General features: G+C 44.5%; 1 protein-coding gene across 1 annotated transcript in view; it reads left to right on the top strand.

The window, feature by feature from the left end:
• The window catches only part of LOC147700479 (putative cation-transporting ATPase 13A4), a 941,662-nt gene that overhangs the window by 291,921 nt on the left and 626,415 nt on the right, over positions 1-23,326 (top strand). The window contains exon 9 of the mRNA XM_086929645.1: positions 20,810-20,941. Coding sequence (XP_086785771.1) covers positions 20,810-20,941 — 132 coding nt within the window. The remainder of the gene's footprint in view (positions 1-20,809; positions 20,942-23,326) is intronic.

The raw sequence follows: 23,326 nt of genomic DNA, 5'->3' as shown, positions 1-23,326 counted from the left end.
ATATATATATATAGGTCGCACCTAAGGATGGGGAATGACAATATACATGTATGGATTTTCTACAATATCTTATTCACATCAGTTGGTCTCGCGGCCACCCCGACCCAGACCGTTCTACCCTAGGGCAGATCTGACACACAATCCGGTGCGTCTACACATGGGCCTGCAGAACCCAATGCTCCCTTTTCCAAACTGTTTGCAATCCTGCGAAACTACACGCCAGTATCCTTCCTGGCGTTCTCACTTATTCAAGCCACAATCCTGTGGGTATAGGCGTTGGTCTCCCACCCAACGTTCTCACTAACGCCGCATATCAACGATGACCACATTCCTATGAACCATTATTGGGATAATATCTCAGTGGTCTACTCGGGATAAAACTACAATAATAACTTTGAATATAGTTCCAGATTGTATAGTGTACTCCCTGCTCTTGGCATCAAAGGTCCACTCACTCCCTCTTTATTTGATCACCATTTACCTGATCGGGATTTCCCATCCGTTCACATAAACAATTCTCAACTAGGAATAAAGTTTACCAAGATTGAACACGAACACCAGGTACACAATAATTCTATAAGAATTAGGGTATTTATTAACAATAGACACCAATCACATTACTATGCAACATACATTCTGCAAAGAAAAGGTAAAGATTAGAGTGCACGTTCTATGAGCAATGGACGGACATCACCTGGTTAATATGAAGTCTGGACTCGGCAGTCATCTAGGTTCCCTTCTCGTCTCTGTGTCCTGGCTCGCCTTGCAGTCACACCCCAGCCGTCACAAGTACACGTCTGCACCGCTAGGCTCAACCTCGTCTGCTTCCCTCCAGGGCACCGGAACCTTGCTGGTTATTAGCTACCGTCTCTCTCTCTCTCTCTGTATCAGTGCGCTCCGCGCTAATTCTCCTTCAGTCTTTCTCAGAGAGTTTCGGTCTTAAATCTTTCTAGGACTTCAAAGATGGCGACTGTCCGCCATGAGATAATTAATGGCGGAGATGCTAACGGCTAGATGCCGCCTACGGACTAACTGACAAACTGACTAACACCTTCGCTAATATCAAAGCCCGTTCCTTCATGGAAATTCACGGCCAGTAACCTGCCGCCCACCAAATTCTTGTACCTCCCCGTACCAAGGACACGTTCCCAGCCGGCCAGCCTGAAGTTGTGTCTTCGGAGTGGAGAAAAATACATTCCTTCGATAAGGGTCAGCCTGAACCGGTTCTTTCCAAGCGAACAACAGCTTGAAACTAAAACACTACATTTGACCTAAAAAGCCTTCTCGGCTACCGGGCAGAAAGCAAAATGGAGTCTGTCTCGTTTAAGGCCTACGGAGCCCACAATATGCATAGCTCCATAGAAAAGAGCCCAGCATGTTAGCAAATGAGCAAATCATAACTAGTACTTATATATCTATCCCCTAACTTAAATTCATAAGCCTTACTTTAAGGAAAATGGCACGAAAATGCCCTAATATATGTAAGACAGGGTCCCTGTTTATAGTCCTAATCCCTATGCTATGGGGGTGATAGGCTGGAGTCACTCTCCATCATTCTCCTTCTCCAAAGAGCCGGCAAAAAGGCAGCCATTACAGGTGTACTGGATATTTAGTTATCCGTTTGCGTAGTTTTTGTTGCCTTTGTTTTCCCTCTTTCCCTTACTGTAAATCTTACTGGTAGCATCTTCCCCAACCTAGCTGGTTACCATTGTGGACATTGACTTACGTATTTTATTAATTGCTCATTATTGTTGGTGATTACTTAATTGTGAAATGTGGAAATTATCGGTTACTTGAATTTGGAAATGTCTTGTCAATTTATTATGAATGTTACCAGTTGCTGTAGCTATCGCGATAAATCTGTTTAAACCCCCAATTCCTGCCGTTGAGCGCCTTCAATGTACAAGATACAAGGTCCATGATTAGGAATACCACCATCAATATACTACTCACCTGCTGGGCTATATTACAAACATGCATTAACACTTGCAGTACATACCTATCACACAGTGTCAATGCCACTCGTAGCAATGGAAAGTAGAGTTTAAAAAGCACTGGAAGAACACACATATTCATCAGTTGAAAATACCACAGAGGCAGTAATGCGCTGTCGGTGATGAGGTAGAACTTTGTCCAAAGCATATTTTAATATCAGAATCTATCTGCAGGGCAGGCCCAAGGGAGAATCTATCTGAAGGACTGGCCCCAGGGAGAATCTATCTGCAGGGCAGGCCCAAGGGAGAATTTATATGCAGGTAAGGCCCCAGGGAGAATCTGTTTGCAGGGCAAGTCTCTGGAATAATCTTTCTGCAGGAGAGGCCCCCTAGGGAGAATCTATCTGCAGTACAGGCCCCAGGCACAATCTATCTGCCGGGCAGGCCCCAGGGAGAATCTATCTGCAGGGCAGGCCCCAGGCACAATCTATCTGCAGGGCAGGCCCTAGGAAGATTCTATCTGCGGGATAACTCCCAGGGAAAATCTATTTGCAGGACAGGCCTCAAAGAGAATCTATCTGCATCGCAGGCCCCAGGGAGAATCTATCTGCATCGCAGGCCCCAGGGAGAATCTATCTGTGGGGTAGACTCTATGCATAATTTATCTGCAGGGCAGGCGCTAGCGAGAATCTATCCATCCGGAAGACTCAAGGAAGAATTTATCTGCAGGACACACCCCAGGGATAATCTACCTGCAGGGCAGCCCCCCAGGAGAATCTATCTGCAGGACAGGACCCAGGGAGAATCTATCTGCAAGACAAGTCCCAGGGAGAATCTATCTACAGGACTGGCCCTAGGGAGAATCTGTCTGCAGGACAAGTCCCAGGGAGAATCTATCTTCAGGACTGGCCCCAGGGAGACTCTATCTGCACGGCAGGTCCCAGGGAGAATCTATCTTCAGGACTGGCCCTAAGGGGAATCTATCTGCACAGCAGGCCTCAGGGAGACTTTATCTGCAGGACACACCCTAGGGATAATCTACCTGCAGGGCAGCCCCCCAGGAGAATCTATCTGCAGGACAGGACCCAGGGAGAATCTGTAGCAGGGCATGACCCAGGGAGACTATATCTACAGGACAAGTCCCAGGGAGAATCTATCTTCAGGACTGGCCCCAGGGAGACTCTATCTGCACGGCAGGTCCCAGAGAGAATCTATCTTCAGGACAGGACCCAGGGAGCATGGCGAGTCTCCAATTATAATACAGAGAGATCCTTAATTTCATTAAAGACAACAGAGTCTAACATTATGCAATCACTTTTATTGCTGCCCCAAACATGCAGCCCTTTAAAGAACATGTGTTACATCATAAGTAAAACATTCCATGGAACTTATAAAAAAACATAATATATTGGTAACTATGCATCAACCCCTTAAAGCTGCAACAAAAAGTTAATCCCATCTGTGTTATTCTGTAATGTGGGTGATTTCCTTTGATGAGAATAGAAACATCCCGATGATGAGTTATCTGGAAAAATAGAGAAAAATGGGTGATACCAACTTATAAGGAAATGTAATTTAGTTATAAGAAAAAGTTTTATAACGAAAGTCATACAAGAAAATAATGCTATAAACTTCAGCAAATGCGAAAAGACATGGATAGTAGTTAGATAACATTGTGATGCAACAAATGTAGTTATATCTCTATATAAAAGGCTTATCTTCTCTTCCGCAGGGGTGTGGTGGGTGGGACAATGTTAGCCTACTTTGTCTTTAATGAAATCAAGATTCTCTCTGTATGGTTTTTGGAGAATCGCCATTTCATTACAATACCAGAGGCTACCATTATGCAAGTGTAAAGCTATTTTATGCCACACTGCTCATGCGCTCCACCAGTCTAAGATACAAACTTGCAAAGGTAGAAGCAGGTGACCACTTGGCCACTTTAAGTATATCTGAAAGAGTACTTCTAGCCCAAAATACTTTGCTTGGCATGGCACCTCGAGAAGAGGGTGCTCCAAATTTTGTTAAATCCACTCCTGCTTCTAACATGATTGCTCTTACCCATCTAGAAATAGGAGCTGAAGATATTGCTTGATATGGTTTCACAAAGGACGTCTGCACTTGATTCTCACCATCTGGTCTAACATCAAACATGCTGCTTTCGTAAGCTTTCTAACAACTTAGAACACAAAGCATGTGACAATCATTCAGATAACGGTAAACAACATTCTCTAACATTGTGTTGGTTCTCTTCCAAATCTCAAAATGGACTCCATCTGGAGAGTAATATCTATTGCAGATTTCTAATGCTCTAATATCTGATACTCTTCTGAAAGGTATAATGCCGAGTAAAGTAGCTAGTTTGAGAGACAACTGTTTTTTGAGAGGTAAGGGTTATCAGTCCAAGAAATAAATAAATCAAAGATAAGGTTAACATTCCATAGAGTCTCATATTTAGCGCTGGGTGGCGTCTTAGTCTTATCCTTTTCATTACTCTGCAAATTAGAGGATCGCTACCAATAGAGTACTCGTTTATTAGTGAGAGACCTGCCGAAATGCCTGATCTTTAGCAGTTAACCGTTCAATAACGTAGGCCTGATCTAAATAAGCCTGCCAAGTAATTGGCTATAAAGACTATAGGAGCTTCCACAAGATCCTAAACCCGTTCCAGGCACCAACTAGACCATTTTCTCCATGCACCTGTGTATCATTTTCTTGTTCCTGGTGCCCATGACTCATCTAATAGGCTTTTAGCCTCTCCTGAAAATCTGCAATCTGCAATCTGTATGATCTCCTGAAATCCTGCAAACAAGAAGGTTCATGTTTCCTCCTTGTAAGAGAGGATGTTGTTCCCCTTCTTGTCCTAAGAGAAGGTCTAAACTCCCTGGAAATAATCGTGGGATGTCTACTGTTAATTACAAACCCCCCAGGAACCATACATGTGTATTCCAAATGTGAGTTACTAGTATGATGCTGCATTTCTCTCTCCGTACTTTCAGTAATACTCTCTGGATAAGAGCAAATTGGGGAGAGGCACAGCAATTCTTCTCATCCCAGGATTGAAGCAGGGCATCCACTCCTAAAGCTTCGGGATCTGGTCTCCAGCTGAAATATTGCTTCACTTGATAAGTTAGTCTGCTAGGAAACAGATCCACCTGAAATGGACCCCAAAGGTTCTGAATTTTTTGGAAGCTTTTTGGGTTTAGTTTTCAGTCGCTTGATCCCTTAGAAACCCCGAGTTCCAATCTGCCTTTACGTTTTGGTGACCAGGAATGAATTCTAGTTTAGGTACAATGTTTTGGGTCCAACAAAAATACCAAATTTTCTTGGCATGTCTGTGAGTACTTTCGACCCTGCGCCCCCTAAGTGATTGATATAGGACACAGCTGTAAAGTTGTCCAGTCTTAATGGTACTACACTGTTCCTTATAGAGGACATGAAGCTCATCAGTGAGTTCAAGCCTGCCATCATCTCTGGACAATTTATGTGAAGTCATCGTTCCTCTTGAGACCACTTCCCTTTTGTCTCTATCTTGTCCAGACTCGCACGCCATCCCAGGTTGCTTGCGTCTGGGACATTCCCAAAGATTGACTTCCCATTCCAACTGTCCCGGTTGTTCCACCACTACAGGGGGTCCTCTCGGGCCTCCTGAGACAAGGGAATCTTATCTGAATACTATAGACATTCCTTCAAACCCAAGGATTTTAGTCTCTGCAGGGCCCTGTAATGTAAGGGACCTGGGGAAACAGCCTGAATGGAAGAGGAGAGTAGGCCACCCACACTTGCTAGGGATCTTAGGCTCAGTGCATCTTTTGATAGAACTGTAGTAATGATGACACGCTGGTAAGTTGTAATCTAAGTAGGTTCATTCAGGTAGATAAACAGGTAGTATAAATCATCAATAAGTCCTCATCAAGTCAAGTCAAGTCAAGTTAAAATTTGTATAGCGCACTACTCACCCAGAGGGTCTCAAGGCGCTTGAGGGAGGGGGGGTACGTTACTTATCGAATATCCAAGTTTTTAGTTGTTTTCTGAAGGAGAGGTAGTTCTGTGTAAGGCGGAGGTGGGTGGGGAGAGAATTCCAAGTCTTGGCTGCTAAGTAGGAGAAGGATCTTCCCCCCATGGTGGATCTTTGGATGCGTGGAATCGCGGCGAGGGCTTGATTGGACGATCGTAGTTGGCGGGTTGGGGTGTAAAAGGTCAGGCGCGTGTTGAGGTATTCGGGACCTAGGTCGTAAAGGGCTTTGTGTGCGTGGGTGAGGAGACGGAACGTTATTCTCTTGTTGACAGGAAGCCAGTGGAGGTCTTTCAGGTGACCGGAAATGTGAGCTTGGCGGGTGATGTCCAGGATGAGTCTGGCTGAGGCGTTCTGGATGCGTTGGAGTTTTTTCTGCAGTTTGGCTGTGGTTCCGGCGTAAAGGGTATTTCCGTAGTCCAGTCGGCTTGTGACCAGTGCATGGGTGACCGTCTTTCTTGTTTTGGTGGGGATCCAACGGAAGATTTTTTTGAGCATAGGTAGGGTGTTGAAGCATGATGATGAGACGGCGCTGACTTGTCTGGTCATCGAGAGGGAGGAGTCCAGGATGAAGCCTAGGTTACGTGCGTGGTCCGTTGGTTTGGGTGCGTTTCCCAGGGCCGGTGGCCAACAAGAGTCTTCCCAAGCGGAGGGGGATGATCCTAAGATAAGGACTTCCATTTTGTCCGAGTTCAGTTTTAAAACGGCTGTTCTTCATCCACTCGGCCACTTCTTTCATCCCATCGCGTAGGTTGGTTTTGGCGGTGCTTTGGTCTTTGGTGAGGGAGAGGATCAGCTGGGTGTCGTCTGCGTAGGAGATGATGTTGAGGTTGTGTTGGCGCGCGATGGATGCGAGGGGGCTCATGTATACGTTGAAGAGGGTGGGACTGAGTGATGATCCTTGTGGAACGCCGCAGATGACTTCAGTGGCTTCTGATTTGAAAGGGGGGAGGCGGACTCTCAGGGTTCTTCCAGCGAGGAACGAGATGATCCAGTTCAATGCTTTTCCTTGTTTTCCGACGTTGCTGAGGCGTTGTATAAGGGTGCTATGACAGACTGTGTCGAAGGCTGCGGAGAGGTCAAGTTGTCCAGAAGAGTTCGAATGTCGTCAGTTGCTGCGATGAGGGCGGTCTCGGTGCTGTGTTTGGCTCGGAAGCCGGACTGTGATGGGTCGAGGGAGCCGTTGGATTCGAGGAAGGCAGTGAGCTGACTGTTGACGGTTTTCTCAATGACTTTGGCAGGGAATGGGAGGAGCAAAATGGGGCGGTAGTTCTTAAGTTCAGTGGGGTCTGCTGTGGGTTTCTTCATGAGGTCGCTGAGTTCAGCATGTTTCCAGCCTTCCGGGAAGGTAGCAGAGTTGAGGGAGCAGTTGATGACATCTCAGAGATGGGGTGCGATGATGGAGTCTGCTTTGTTGAAAATGTGGTGGGGACATGGGTCGGTTGGCGATCCTGAGTGGATGAAGTTCATCAAGCGGATGGTATCTTCAGTGGTGATTGGGTTCCAGGCGCAAAGGTTGTTGGTGGGGGTTTTTGATTCGTGGGTGGGTGGGGTGGATTGGTCGCCAAAGCTGTTATGTATGTCAGCGATTTTGTTGTGGAAGAACGAGGCTAGAGAGTCGCAGAGGTCTTGAGAGGGGGTGATGTCGTTGGTGCCAGCGGTGGGGTTGGTAAATTCTTTGACGATTTTGAATAGTTCCTTGCTGTTGTGGGCGTTGTTGTCGAGTCGATCCTTGAATGCTGATATCTTGGTGGATCTGATCAGTTGGTGGTGTTTGCGGGTGGCGTTCTTGAAGGTGGTCAAGTTGTCAGTGGTTGGGTTGTTTCGCCAGGCTTTCTCGAGGGTGCGCTAGGTCTTCTTGGATTTCTTAAGGTCATCATTGAACCAGGGGGCTTTTTTGCTACCTTGTTTGATTTGATGGTTTTTCAAGGGTGCTAATTTGTCAGCGCTGTGGGTGATCCATTGTGTGAGGTTGATGGCTGCTTGGTTTGCGTCCAATGATTTGGCAGGAGGGTTTTGGTGAAGCGATGTGAAAAGCTGGTCAGTGGTAATTTTGTTCCAGTTTCTGTGGGAAATTGGTTGTGGGTTGTTGTGGGTCTTGGTCTTTTTGTAGTTGAAGTGAACGCAGCTGTGGTCCGTCCAATGGAGTTCTGTGGCGTGGTTGAAGGAGATGTGCTTGCTGGAGGAGAAGATTGGGTCGAGCATGTGCCCGGCATAGTGGGTGAGGGTGTCTACAAGTTGTTTGAGTCCGAGATTGGAGAGGTTGTCCAGAAGGGTGGTGGTGTTGCTATTGTTGTTCTTTTCCAGGTGAATTGTGTGCGGGGTCCTGGAGGCCTGTAGATGAGGGTGTCTCTGAGTGTGGTCTTGGGGTCGGTGTGGATCTGGAAGTGAAGGTGTTCATCGGCTGAGAGGCTATCGTCTGAACTGGTCGTGATGCAGATGGTGTTCTTTTGGACGATGGCGATGCTACCTCCTGTTTGGTTGATGCGCTCCTTTCGGATGATCTTGTCGCCGTCCGGGATGGCTGTGGCGATGTCGGGTGCTGATGAGGCGTTCATCCAGGTTTCTGTAAGAAAGGCAACGTCCGGCGACGTGGTGTCTAGTAGGTTCCATAGTTCAATTGCGTGTTTGTGAATCGAGCGGGTATTGAGCAGGATACACTTCAGGTGGTTAGTTACGGAGCTCTGTTTGGAGTTTGTGGATTTGGTGTGGGTCTTGATGCAGTCAAAATTGCAGGAGTGGCAGGGTGTGTCCTGGGGCTGCTTGGTAGCAGTCTGGGGGACGGCCAGAGTTGAGTGCTAAGAGGGTTGCAGCGTCGTACGTTATGCGGGTGGAGTGGGTTTTGCGGGGGCCAGGGGTTTGGTGCTGGGTGCGGTCCAGGCATGGATGGGCGTAGACGGGCTTACCTTTGGCGCACCTTCAGTGCGCATGGGTCGCGTCCGCTGCGCGTGAACGCTGCGCGTATGTTGCTCCGATATAAGAGGATAGTGGAGGGGGCGGAGCGAGGGAGGAGCAGCTGGGAGGCGGGAGCGGGGTGGAGAGCCGGGCTGGGAGGCACAACAACAAACAAACAAAATGGCAGCAAAATCAAAAGCGAAACAAGACGAGATTGGGGCACAACCTTAATAATCGCTATGAAATGGGCGGTGGCACCAGCACAATCAGGCACAATTATTTTAAGCAGGCAAAGCGATCAATGCACAATTGAATAATAATAATGAGCAGTCTAGCAGTATAGCGCTACGATATCAATATGCACAAATAATTGCAGTAAGGCCCCACCAGGAGCAGCCTGCTAGCTGCTCAGCCCTATCAACCAACTGTCATCACTCATCCAGTCACACAGACATTCCACACACAGCGCCCACACCAACAATCCTCTCAGAACAGTCACACAGGCTGAGCAGCTAGGGGCAGGATAGCATAGGAGATAACATACAAGAAAAACCCTAGCATTAGAACACTACAAAGACATGAGCTTCTTCCTTCTTTATTTTGGACAATTTCTTCAGCAGTCTTTGTATTCACTTGAAACGCTAGGAATTCTATTTTGTGTGTAGGGGTCGTTACAGATTTCTCTGTATTGACAATAACTCCTAGTCCCTTCGAAAGGTCTATTGTCCACTTCATATGTATTCGCAATTTCTCTTGACTCTGTGACATTATTAACAGATTGTCTAGATAGATCAGTAATTGAACACCCCTTTTTCTTAAGAAAGCTACTACAAGTATTAGAATCGTAAATAAAATTGAAAAATTATTCACTTCCACGTGAAACGTAAATACTTTTGGGAGTGATAATCCATAGGGATTGTGAAATATCCATCTTTGAGATCCAATTTCACAAGCCAATCCTTTTCTTGTAAAATGTCCCTCAGAAGATGAATACATTCCGTTTTGAAGTGTCTGTATACTAGGAAGGTATTTAGTTGCTAAGTTTATTATGGGCAGCCAGCCCTTGTTTTTTTTCTTTACTAAAAAGATTGTACTTACAAACCCATTGTTTGTCCCTAAGACTCTGTGAATGGCCCCTTTGTGTAACATTTGAGCCACCTCAGATTCCACTAAGGCTGACTGGTCTGGATCTAAGGTCAATTCTCTGGGTTGGTGCTTTTGATGATAGGGTATGTGGATGAATTCTATCTTGACCCATCTTACGGTGTTGAGTACCCAAGGATCGTTTGTTAAGAGTCATCAATTTTTGCTGAAAAGGCGTAGTCTTCTCCCTATCTTTCAAAGGAAAGAACCAGTAGGGGTTAGGAATCTTAGCTTGATGTCCACCTCCTTGGAATCTGCCTCTGCCACCTCGAGCGTGGGGGCCTCGACCTCTTTGACGAAAGAAGGTATTATTTCCACAGAATTGCTTCCTGAAACTTCGCTGATTATATTGATGGTAGTGGGACCTCAGTTGTCCACGTCTGACAGCCAGTCCCATCCTGTCAGCCCTTCCGAAAACCATGCTGTCGAATATGCATCTGGCATTGCCTGAGCCTTGCTAAAGGCTGTAAATGTTGACACATACTTTCCCACAATTTTAATGAAGAGTAGACCATTTGAGTCACCTTTACAATCCTTGTTAGCCTAATCTCCAAACTGAGGGATTATTCTCATTAGTATGGCTCTTCTGCGCTCTGCCGTCAGGACAGCGTTAGCAAATCCCAGGAGACACAGTGCACTTGGATCCAACCGCGGAGTAGTTCAACATCTACATGCGTGCCCTTGAGTGAGGCTTCCTCAGCCAGATCTAAAATTCTTTCAAGGGGGCCCAAAATATCTAGGGCCTCATTTATGAGGCTGTGCGTCACTTTTACGCCGCCAGTGCGTCACTTATTGTGACGCACCAGTGGTGTAAAAAATGCACCTTGTTGCGTCATATTTACAAAGGTAGATACGTCACTTTGTAAACCCCTGCACCACATTATATCTGCGTCAGGTATAATGTATGCAAGGGGGGCGTTTAGACACAAGAAAGGGTCATGGAAGTGACGCAGTGAAATCTATAAGATTTCACTGCGCCATTTCTTGGCCGCTAATGCGTCAAAATCTTACGCCTGATTCATGACTGACGCAGGCACTAACGACATGGGACTTGCCCATGTGAAAGTTCACATTGCTGGAGTTGCGTCACTTTTGTGACACACGCCAGTAATGCGTCACTTTTGTGCCTACAGATACGTCAGAAATACTGACGTATCTGTAACTCCCTGCGACATGATGTGTCATATTATAAATATATAACGAATATCATGTCGCAAGGAGTGCGCACTGAGAAGTGACGCATCGCTGCTTTCACGCAGCGATGTGTCATTTCTCATTAATGAGGTCCCCAGTACTTTATCCTTTCATGGTTTTAGGCAACGCTCAAGGCCTTTCCTCGGATCCCTTTCAGTTTTAAACAAAAAGGTCATTAATTCAGAGTCTAAGTTTGGTGTCCTTCCTGATTCGTTGTCTAAAGAGGTTTAAGGGTATTTGGCCCTCATTAAGTTTTCGCTTCCTTTTCAAGGGAGTTGCAAATCGAAAATGTTATGAATTTTGGTACGTGATCCATGGGCCAAAAATCTGACACTCTCTGGTGCGTGATGTGGTTTGGATCAAGCATTTCCACCCCTGCCGGGTCTTTAATGGCCTTAGAGCAAGAAAGGTGGTCAAGGTCCTCATCAAGGAGGTCATAATCTAGGGTCTCTAGAGGGTCGAAGATGTATTGGTTCTCCCCATCCTCAGGGTACCTATCGTAGGGATAGGATTCGTTTCCAGTCTGCAGGCTGCGGTCCTTTGTACCATGAAGGTCACTTGATCTTTTCTTGTTGCAATGATCACCTGACCTAAATCCCCCAATAAAGCTGCTTTGCTCACTGTGCCGCTATGGGTATCAAGGTCATTCGTAACGCATAGGCTACCCAGAGGTTGTTCTCTATATTTTTGTAGCGCACTTACTAGTGATAACATTGGTTAAGTGCTGTTTTTTCAGGGCCTTACCTCCTTTCCTAGTGGGAGTCTCCTCCTCAAAGGAGGGATAGTAAATTCTCCTCATAATAATCTGTTTTCCTTTTGCTAGGGGCAGCTTCAACTGCCTCTTTCAATGGGGATTTAAATTCTTTCTGAAAGTCAGCTTACTTTTGTAAAGGGGTATGCTTGGACTGACATCTGTCTCATTATCTGAAATTGTTTAGTCTGAATGGTAGGGGAATTATAAGGGTATTGATTAATCAAAAGGAGTTATTCCCTTCCTTTCTCTTCCTTTCTTTTTTTCTTTTGTATCTGGCGTTTAAGAATTGAGGAACTTCTTTAGTTGGTAACCTGCGTACGAATGGTTGCTAGCTTTCCTTATGCTTATGGTAACACACCATTAAAGCGGAGGACTCTGGAAGTCCTTGATCTAATTTAATTATGCTGGTCATATGTCACTCTCCCAAGAGGGGAAAGGGGTGTGATGCTTCTTTTTAGCAGGCAAGTTAGGACAGATACGTCCGTGTGACGCATTCTCGATTTTCTGTCTCCGCCCGTACGTACGGTCTCGGGCGTCCAGCGGAGTCCGATTCTGGTTTGCCCATTGGGATTTCCTCAAGGAAGTTGCAACAAGGAGCACCCGGCTGGCTGATAGTCAGTGTAGAGAGACTGCATTGGGAGTGGGATGTATGTCACTACCACGCACACTGTTACAACGCGTACCATTACAACGCGGTTGTAACAACGTAAGTCGTTACAACGACTTGCGTTGTGGGGGGCGCAAATTTAAAAAATATAATTTACTATTCCAACACCAGTCCCCGTGGATAGTAGGGAAAGTGTTAGGATAGTATATTAAATGATTTATTATCCTTGAGCGCCACCCAGCGCAATTCGTTGTAACAGCTTTCATTGTTATAACCGCGTGGTAATGGTACTTCGTTGTAACGCGCGCGTTGTAAAAGTTGTATACCTTGGGAGTGCTAACCCAGAGACTCAGTCCGTTCGCTCGTATCGGAGCGAGAGTCAGGTGGAAGCAGGCAAGTGCTCGACAGCCCTAAGTAATGGGCGAAAGTTATTGTTAAAGTCTTAAGACACAACATTTGTCTTAAGAGTAAGAACATAAAATTAAGTTGACTGAAGTGGAATTGTCGCCTTGAAGGGTATATATAGGCAAATGGGGACCCAACCAAAAATTGGAAGGGTAACTGCCTAAAGGAAAAAGGCAAGATTCACCTACCTTGTGTAGTCTGTTAAGGAAATCATTTTTAGTAAAGATTAGACGTTATTCAATAAAAAAAGGAGGCAATCTCAGAGCCACCTAGTGGGAATACTTAACTGTAGAGACGCAGCGAATAAAAGAGGATGATGCACAGTTACAATGATGTTATGTTGTTTTTCTAAAGTTCTATGGAATGTTTTACTTAAGATGTAATACATGTTCTTTAAAAGGATGCATGTTTGGGGCAGCAATAAAAGTTATTGCATAGTGGTAGCCTCCCGTCTTGTAATGAAATCGATCTGCAGGACGGGCCCCAGGGAGAATCTATCTGCAGCTTAGGTCTCTGGGATAATCTATCTGCAGCTTAGGTCTCTGGGATAATCTATCTGCAGGAGCATATGTCTCAGTGGTAATCTATCTGCAGGAGCATAGGTCTCAGTGGTAATCTATCTGCAGTGGCATAGGTCTCAGTGGTAATCTATCTGCAGGAGCATAGGTCTCAGTGGTAATCTATCTGCAGGAGCATAGGTCGCAGGGATAATCTATCTGCAGGAGCATAGGTCTCAGTGGTCCAAAGCGCCGGGACACTCTTTTTGAGTAACCGTTGCGCTATACAAAAGTATAAATAACATAACATAACATAACAGTGGTAATCTATCTGCAGGAGCATAGGTCTCAGGGATAATCTATCTGCAGGAGCATAGGTCTCAGGGATAATCTATCTGCAGGAGCATAGGTCTCTGGGATAATCTATCTGCAGGAGCATAGGTCTCAGTGGTAATCTATCTGCAGGAGCATAGGTATCTGGGATAATCTATCTGCAGGAGCATAGGTCTCTGGGATAATCTATATGAAGGAGCATAGGTCTCAGTGGGTGGTTTTGACAATGAATATTTCTGGGATATATACCAGTTTATGTTAGAGGCATAATTGTTTGGGGTACTATTGAGCTTAGTCCACTGGGTCTAAAATTGACTCATTTCATTATTAGAGCCTGGCAAATAGGGCAATACACATAGAACTGAGTTTGATGCATAGTGATAAGCTAATAATTCTTAGTTTTACTATGCGACATTCCTCTTTTCTTCCCTATACCAGTGCGGGGCCTCCTGTACCTGAGCAGAGTCCAGGCGAGGTGAGGTAGCTTCACCCATCAGTCAGGGTGAGCATTGAATCTATTACTCTTACACACATTGTTGGTGGATTTGAGTGGACTCTTTGTATTGAGGATTGATACAACTAAATATATGGTTAATTTTGTCATTCTTTCCTTCGCAGGATTCACTATAGCACAAGTGAGTCGGAGGGTGACAATACATGGTTATTACAGGTTGTACCGTATTGAACCATTCCATTTAAGTTTATCAAAACATTTTCTTTTGCTTTATGGTGAAGGTGGTGAACCCTTTTTTTCACTAGTAAGAGTGCAACTAGCATAAGAAGAGAGGCCCTGATGAATGCCGTGGGATTAGACAATCATTAGGCAGAAACATGTTGGCCCATTTACAGGCAGATATTTGTTACTGCCCCTTTGCACTGTTCTGTTTTTAATTAGGAGGCATGTCACGTCCATAGAATAAAGTTGTACAAAGGAGGGCATTCCATCCTATTTTAAGTCACATTTTCTGTTTTGTTGCACCTTTTTTCTAAACCATCAAAGATCAGTCATTACGGATATTTCAGTAATGTTGGTGGACCAAATCCTAAGATATCGACACTGTGCGGTTCAGTCCCTATGATCAGGGGACTAGCCTTCCACACACCAGGGTTTGCCAGATGATATGACTGATCATTAAGTCTTTTTGATGGAAACCCTATATCATCGGTTTTGGACTGGTCAGCCACTTGCGAATTTTCCATAATGTACCAATCTTCTTTGCAGTTTGAGTCCACTTCTCTTGATTCATTTGTTCATTCTTTCACTATCTTCGTGATTTACACACGTTGAGATCTAGTCGACTCAGGATTGATAGTGTAGCTTTGATAGTAAGCTAATAGACCCCCTGTGTTTCTTATGTTATACAATTGGATGGGCGGACGCTCTTTTGCTGTGATGGCAGCAGCTCTCTGGAATTCCCTGCCTGCCTCCCTTCGCTCCATTCCTGATCTGCTCCCGTTCAGAAAAGCTTTGAAGACCTTTTTATTTTCTACTGCTTAGTCTTTTTTAGCCACTAGCTCCCGTGTTGTGTTTTTTACCTTCTCCCAAGCGCCGGGACGCCTCTTGGCTGCGGCATCCGTGCGCTTTACAAAATAAAATAACATAACATAACATAACATAACATTTATCTGCAGGAGCATAGGTCTCAGTGGTAATCTATCTGCAGGAGCATGTGTCTCAGTGGTAATCTATCTGCAGGAGCATGTGTCTCAGTGGTAATCTATCTGCAGGAGCATAGGTCTCAGGGATAATCTATCTGCAGTAGCATAGGTCTCAGGGATAATCTATCTGCAGGAGCATAGGTCTCTGGGATAATCTTTCTGCAGGAGCATAGGTCTCAGTGGTAATCTATCTGCAGGAGCATAGGTCTCAGTGGTAATCTATCTGCAGGAGCATAGGTCTCTGGGATAATCTTTCTGCAGGAGCATAGGTCTCAGTGGTAATCTATCTGCAGGAGCATAGGTCTCAGTGGTAATCTATCTGCAGGAGCATAGGTCTCAGTGGTAATCTATCTGCAGGAGCATAGGTCTCAGTGGTAATCTATCTGCAGGAGCATAGGTCTCTGGGATAATCTTTCTGCAGGAGCATAGGTCTCAGTGGTAATCTATCTGCAGGAGCATAGGTCTCAGTGGTAATCTATCTGCAGGAGCATAGGTCTCTGGGATAATCTATCTGCAGGAGCATATGTCTCAGTGGTAATCTATCTGCAGGAGCATAGGTCTCAGTGGTAATCTATCTGCAGGAGCATAGGTCTCAGTGGTAATCTATCTGCAGGAGCATAGGTCTCTGGGATAATCTTTCTGCAGGAGCATAGGTCTCAGTGGTAATCTATCTGCAGGGGCATAGGTCTCAGTGGTAATCTATCTGCAGGGGCATAGGTCTCAGTGGTAATCTATCTGCAGGGGCATAGGTCTCAGTGGTAATCTATCTGCAGGAGCATAGGTCTCAGTGGTAATCTATCTGCAGGGGCATAGGTCTCAGTGGTAATCTTTCTGCAGGAGCATAGGTCTCAGTGGTAATCTATCTGCAGGAGCATAGGTCTCAGTGGTAATCTATCTGCAGGGGCATAGGTCTCAGTGGTAATCTATCTGCAGGGGCATAGGTCTCAGTGGTAATCTATCTGCAGGAGCATAGGTCTCAGTGGTAATCTATCTGCAGGGGCATAGGTCTCAGTGGTAATCTTTCTGCAGGAGCATAGGTCTCAGTGGTAATCTATCTGCAGGAGCATAGGTCTCAGTGGTAATCTATCTGCAGGGGCATAGGTCTCAGTGGTAATCTATCTGCAGGGGCATAGGTCTCAGTGGTAATCTATCTGCAGGAGCATAGATCTCAGTGGTAATCTATCTGCAGGAGCATAGGTCTCAGTGGTAATCTATCTACAGGGCAGGCCCCAGGAAAAATCAATCTGCAGGACTGGCCCCTATTTCACCACCATCGCCTGCATATGTTGTGACAGCACGTAAATATTGATTGACATTGTGGCAGCTGGTTAATCATCCTGTTTATGACCAGCTCAAAGCTAACCTGACTTTTGTTAGTAATAATACATCAAAACATAAATGCATACATCAAAATAAAGCTAAATGAACATTACAACAACATAAGAAACAAAAATAAAAAATCATCATAGCTCCACTTTTTTGTTAGGCTTGTCATATCATCTGCCAACCTGCATTGCAAGCAGGGGAACATCTGGAGACAAAAGAATAGAAAAGCTAGAGACAACAGCACATTTCTGCAACTAATGAAATATTTTGTATTTAAGCACTAGGCAGCCAAGGTAAGAAAGAGATGTCATGCTTTCTGTGATGCCAATGGCTTTTCCTTGTTACCTTTGGTTTTAATTGGTGATTGTCACATTCTGTCTAAAGGCGAGTCATCAGTGATGATGACGGTCGTTCTAATTTCATGACATCATAGCATGGAGATTACAACTCCTGTAAAGCCATAATCATGTGTGTTTTACACAGTTTTGCATCAATGATTTGATCATAGACAGATTGGTGATTCTTTGAAACCACCACTCATATTGGGGGCTGTCTATTACAATAAGGCAATTCAAGATGAAGTGGTCTTTTCGCTCAGAAACAATTTGAACTTCTAAACAGACAATATCATCATAGTATTCACAGTAAGGCCAAGCCACTGAATAACTAAACAACTAAACAAGTGCCAATACTGTTATCTCTGAATCAACCTGCTAGAGTTCTCAACAAAAAGAATATAACTTAGTGTCAGTACAAGACTTGGAAATCAGTCTGAATGAATCACTTTTTATTTTTGTCTGTTTTTACGATATTTGTTGTTTAAAGTTCACCAAATTTCTCAATTAACATAAAACAAGTACTACAAAAAACAGTTTCATAGTAAAACACTTCAACCTCTACTTTCATACCTCGTTGATCAACATTACACATTCCATTCTTACACTCTCACACACACCCATCAAACATACTTTATTTACAATTGTTTATATACAATGGCACATATGAATAACACCATAGGCGGTAATTTGTTTGATTTTGAAAATTCTGTCACATATATAGCTATGAGGAATCTTATGGTGTAACAAAACGGTCTACGCGTTTTGAACCCCTATTGAGTATGGAGTTCTCATCAGGACCTCATAGCTGTGGAGAAGAAAAAAGAATATCTCTGTCACTATGAGGGGGAACAACAACTACCATACTATCTGCCACTTAATCTTTATACCTCTTACCTTACGGCTGGAATGTGCCATAATTCGTGAAATGGCAGGAAGGGCAGGGATTCTGTGACTTGAGAGGCATGTCTTTGTAGACTCCCCCACTTGAAAGGCACTGCTGAGTATAAGTACTGGACCTCAGGCTCTTCTATTTGAGTACACTTCTAGACCTGTAAAAGCGATGCCAGGATTAAGGACTGCTGTGCTGCTGAAAGGACTGCCACTCTCCAGCCTTGCTCTGTTGATCTGGTGCCTGCTGCCCGCTTGCCTGGGTGAGAAGAACTCGTCCTGCATCTCTTGACCCCAGAGCTCAGAGGTACAGTGTACGCTAGTTGGCTGGCACCTGCACCTTAACTCTGTCATCTGTAAGTCTACCCTGCCAAGTGGTGCTACCCCACTCATGGACCCTTGGAAGTGGGCATAGGGTGCTTGCTAGCGAAACTGATAAATCTTCTCTGCTCAGCGATGCATCCTTAAGCCGAACTGCCGCATCTACCCAGCTGAGCAGGGCATCCTAGAGGGGAACTTCTACATCGCAGCTGCTGCGTGTATTAAAGGCGTGGCTAAAAGACTTGCATCACCACCACCTCCTGCATCGAATATAGCATGTTACATTGCATGCTATTACATCGCATTCTGTTACAACAAGGCTGTTACAAAGACTGTGTACTTAAAAGGCGATACCTTTACATCGCAAGTCATTAGATCGACTTGCTGTAAGGGGAGGGCTGGATTTAGGAATAGTATAATTTTTTCCAGCCTGCGCAACAGTAGGGAGGGTGTACTATTCCTTAGGTTAGAGCGCCCCTTACAGCAAGTCTATCTATCTGTAAAGGCGTTGCGTTGTAACAACGCGGTTGTTATAATGACCGCTTTGTAAAAGGAACGCAATGTAATGGCAGCGTTGTAAACGCTGTTTCCCCCTGCATCTTGGGGCTAACGCATTGCCTTCAGAACCAACTCTGCAAGATGTTCCCCCCCCCGGCATAGAAGTGTTGACAAGGATGCTAAATCTCCAAACACAGATTCACCGCTCATCAAAGCCAATGCATCACCTCAGCTGTGCTTCGCCACCTCGACACCGGACTCTGCATCTTAAGCCCCATCGATGGGCTACTTGGCGCTGACACAACAGTACCTCACATCACAGCCTCATCGCATCTCAAAACCGATGCATCGCCTCGGCTATGCAACACATCTTCTACGTGGATCTATGCAACTATCCGCAACCAGGATGTAAGGTACTCTGTTCAGTGGGCCTAACTGGGTCCCAGCGTTTGGCACGTGCTCCATAGTGGTTGACCTGAACTTGAGACTTTGTTCTAGTCTGGCACAACCAGATATCCCCAATAGCACTTTGTGCTTCTTAGCACTATTTTTCACTATAAACGTAAAAAATCAACATCTAATTGGATTTTTTTCGTTTGGGCCTTATTTTATTTATTAAAATCAAAGCTAATTTTCTAACCTGTTGTAGAATCATTTTGTGTGGTGTTTTCCCTGTTTTACTGTTTGAGGTGTTGTACCGATTCTCTACACACTGCCTCTAAGTTAAGTTTGGCTGCTCTGTGCCAAGCTACCAAAGGGTGAGCACAGGACAATTTAACGTTTTCAAGCCCCTACCCTGACTAGCATTGTTGTTTCTGCTTGACCAGGGCTCATACACCAGCGCTAAAATATACTGCACACACATTCCTAAGATGACCACAAAAGCACACAACCTTAGAGCCATGCTTACAGCCCCACTTTAAGTTCCATTCATCATGTCATTTGACATGTTATGAGTATTGTAATGTGTGAGGACAAAAACAGTGCATGTCAGGAGAGAAGACTGCAGTTATTTCACTAAACTTTAACTGGTGAATTTCAGTGTTTTTATTGTTTTTAGGAGTTAGTTCTTGTCTCATTTCAAAACATAACTATTATGCTACCTTAACCTTTATTTTTTTCAGTGAATGTCTGGGTTTTTAGTACCATACCTAACTATAGCGTCACTTTATCCGTTGGTTTGTTTCAATGGGTTTGTGTGTTTATTTTAAAAATCATATTCAACTTTGAGTGTCCAAACCCTAAATTGAGTCCTGGTTCCAACTGATAATTACAAGGTCTACAAATCCTCTCTTAATACCTTCAAACTTCATCTTATGGTATGAAAAGTAGAAAAGACCATACATTTTGCATACATATTATTGTTTAAGTCTGGGCCTGAATGCACTGTCTAGGTAAGCTTGTCTTAAAAAATAGTTAACCACTGTAGAGCAATACAGATTTTCTGGAAACACGTTTCACAAATTGAAACAATCACTATTATTCTTTAATACATTAAATTATTCTTACCAAACTATTTGCTACAGAATAAATCAGTTTTCAGGAAAAAAAATAGTTGTTGTTCAAGACTCTAAATACACCCAAAGCTAATTTGCTAACAGGTAAAATAGCAAAATTTCGAGTTTAGACATTGATTTTCAGTTTTTCATTTCCAAACACAAGTTGTATTATTCGCAGGGCACTAATAAATGTTGTAGAAAATGTGAGCTTCTTTTCTTCCTAAGCCCTTCTCTTTTTCTGCTTTCTGACATGTTTACTCCATTAAATCACCTCTTCTTGGATCTGATATATTTGAGAACATTGAATTATGATGATGGAGGAGCTCAAACAAGGGATCTAACAGAATGGTTATTGAAATGATTAGAATTTCACATTTTAAGATAACAAATTATTTGTCTGGGTTGTCCACATTTAAAAACAAGACTGCAAAAGTACAACACCAAGTTATGAACTATCCATAATAATAGGAATGTGTAAACGATATATTTTCTTTTTTTTGTAGAGTACAAAGAGGTGGAATCACACAATTTAGTCCCCGGAGATGTGGTTATATTAACTGGAAAGAGGCTTTATTTGCCGTGTGATGCTGTGCTCATTAACGGGAGTTGCATTGTCAATGAAGGCATGCTCACAGGTATGAACACTTGTTAGATTATCTTCTGTGACACAGTTCACCATCAAAGTACTTTATTTTGGTCGTGTGAGCATAAAAATGCAAATGCAATAAATACATACAATACATAAAAATAGCAGCCGTAATAAATGCGCAGTTCCATATTCAATAAATAACCAATTAGTCTTACACAATATCCTCTGATGCGCCCGTACACTCAGAACAACATACATCTCCAGAAATCCTAAAACTAGATGAAAGGTGTCTGGTACCATTAGTTTACTTTAGGTTTCTGATCACTAGTTATTGCTGTCACATTTTCCCATCTTTCCTGCCCCAATAAAAGGGGTTACAAGGTCAGACTCCCCCTCCCCCCTGCAGTGCACTGGCCTGTACCTAGGCTGTCCTGCCTTGTCTGGGGGGGTCCCCAGGAGCCTCTACAATGTGTTAGTCAAGTAGAATCTCTGCTCTAAAATCACATTAAACCTTTACAAATGGTTTCCACTGATTCACCTTTGGTCAATATGTTTTTGGGTTTATGACCAGTAAAGAAAGGTAAATCTACTGTTTATAAACAAGCATTGGAACAGCTAATAGGTCTGGGTTTTTTGTGTTAATGGACGCAGGATTGGCACATCAGAAGTAGACATTGGAGAGGGAACCAGCTGACATTGTCAAAGAAGGCTACAGTTGTAAGGTAGTCCCTCATGTGATTAAAAATACACATTGGAGTTAAGGTGGAGGGGTACACCAACAACCAGTGTCATTAAATGAGAGATGAATTCTCCGCCGGGCTGAGTCAAGATGAAATTTACTCAAGTCAATGGCTGACAGAGGCTGATCAAAGAACCTCATGGTTGAAAGAAGTGGACTCAAGGCCACTCTGTGTGTTGTAAGAAAGAACCCTGTTTGATGGTGGTGCTGTCAAAATCCAGACCTAAATACCAATTGAGAGCAATATACATGATTAACTGCTTTCAAGGACTGGTTTCAAGTACATATATTTCCATAAGAGGTTAGTGGTCTGATCCTCAACTAGCCCACAGACCATTATATGAGTTAAGAAGAAATTTTTTGTAATTGATCATGAGAAGTTTGTGGCAAAGATATGGTTTCTAAAAGGCAAAAATAAATCCCTAAAATTCCAGCCATTGTTAACCAGAGTCCTGGTTGCGTTTCATTTTGGTGCAGTGATTCTTGAAGGTAAAGTCTTTCATTTAAAATATAGGATTAGGGAGGAGGCGACAACAATCAAAACGTCACATTTTATCAGGGTGTCCACAGGTGGTCAGGCATGCCACAATGCCTATTGTGTAAACATGGTGCACGGATCCTAATTTTACAGGGATCTGAAACTAATGAACTCTTTGCTCTGGCATCCTTGCAGCACAAACAAACAGTCAAGTAAAGGTTGAATACATAAACCATTCCTACTCCAAAAGAAAACACATGCTACAACAACAAGCCACATTTGTGAATGGGACGAAGGTGCCAGAAGAGCAGTAACTTGTTGTCCTCGATGAGAGCTGAAGCATTTCTCTGATTGTGCAGTATTTACGGAATAGTGTGCTGAAGACATTGTTACGCAAGAGAGTAAACTTAATCAATCAATCAATCAATCATAGCATTTGTAAAGCGCACTACATATCTGTGAGGGTCTCAAAGAGCCAGGTCCTGAAGAGTCTCCTGAAGGTTAGGAGGTCTTTGGTCTGCCATAGGCGGATGGGGAGGGTGTTCCACATCTTGGCGACGAGATGGGAGAATGATCTGCCACCGGCGGTCACTCTTCGGATGCGGGGGACAGTGGCGAGGGCGCGGTCTGCAGAGCGGAGCTGGTGGGATGGGGTGTAGAGGCTGAGTCGGCTGTTGAGGTACGCTGGTCCGGTGTCTTGGAGTGCCTTGTGTGTGGGTGAGGAGCTTGACGGTTATCCTCTTGTTGATGGGGAGCCAGTGCAGGTCTCTCAGATGGGGTGCGATGTGGCTGCGGCACGGGATGTTGAGGATAAGGTGTACGGAGGCGTTCTGGATGCGGTCGAGCCATTTCAGGAGTTTGGCCGGGGCTCCTACGTAGAGTGCCGTAGTCCAGTCTACTGCTGATGAGGGCCTAGGTGACCGTCCTTCTAGTTGTGGTGCGGATCCACTTGAAGATCCTGCAAAGCATGGGGAGGGTGTTGAAGCAGGAGGAGGAGAAGGCATTGACCTGCTGTGTCATGGAGAGTGTGGAGTCGAGGATGACCCCCAGGTTTCGTGCGGGGTCGGTGGGTGTAGGTGGTTCACCTAGTGCTGTCAGCCATCAGGAGTCGTCCCAGGCTGAGGGGTGGAACCAAGGATGAGGACCTCTGTCTTGTCCGAGTTCAGCTTCAGACGGCTGTTCCTCATCCAGTCGGCGACGGCCTTCATTTCTTC

This window comes from Lissotriton vulgaris, chromosome 7 (genome assembly GCF_964263255.1).
Source record: "Lissotriton vulgaris chromosome 7, aLisVul1.2, whole genome shotgun sequence".
NCBI lineage: Eukaryota > Metazoa > Chordata > Amphibia > Caudata > Salamandridae > Lissotriton > Lissotriton vulgaris.
The sequence above is the reverse complement of the archived record's forward strand: the minus strand, read 5'-3'. Positions and strand labels throughout refer to the sequence as shown.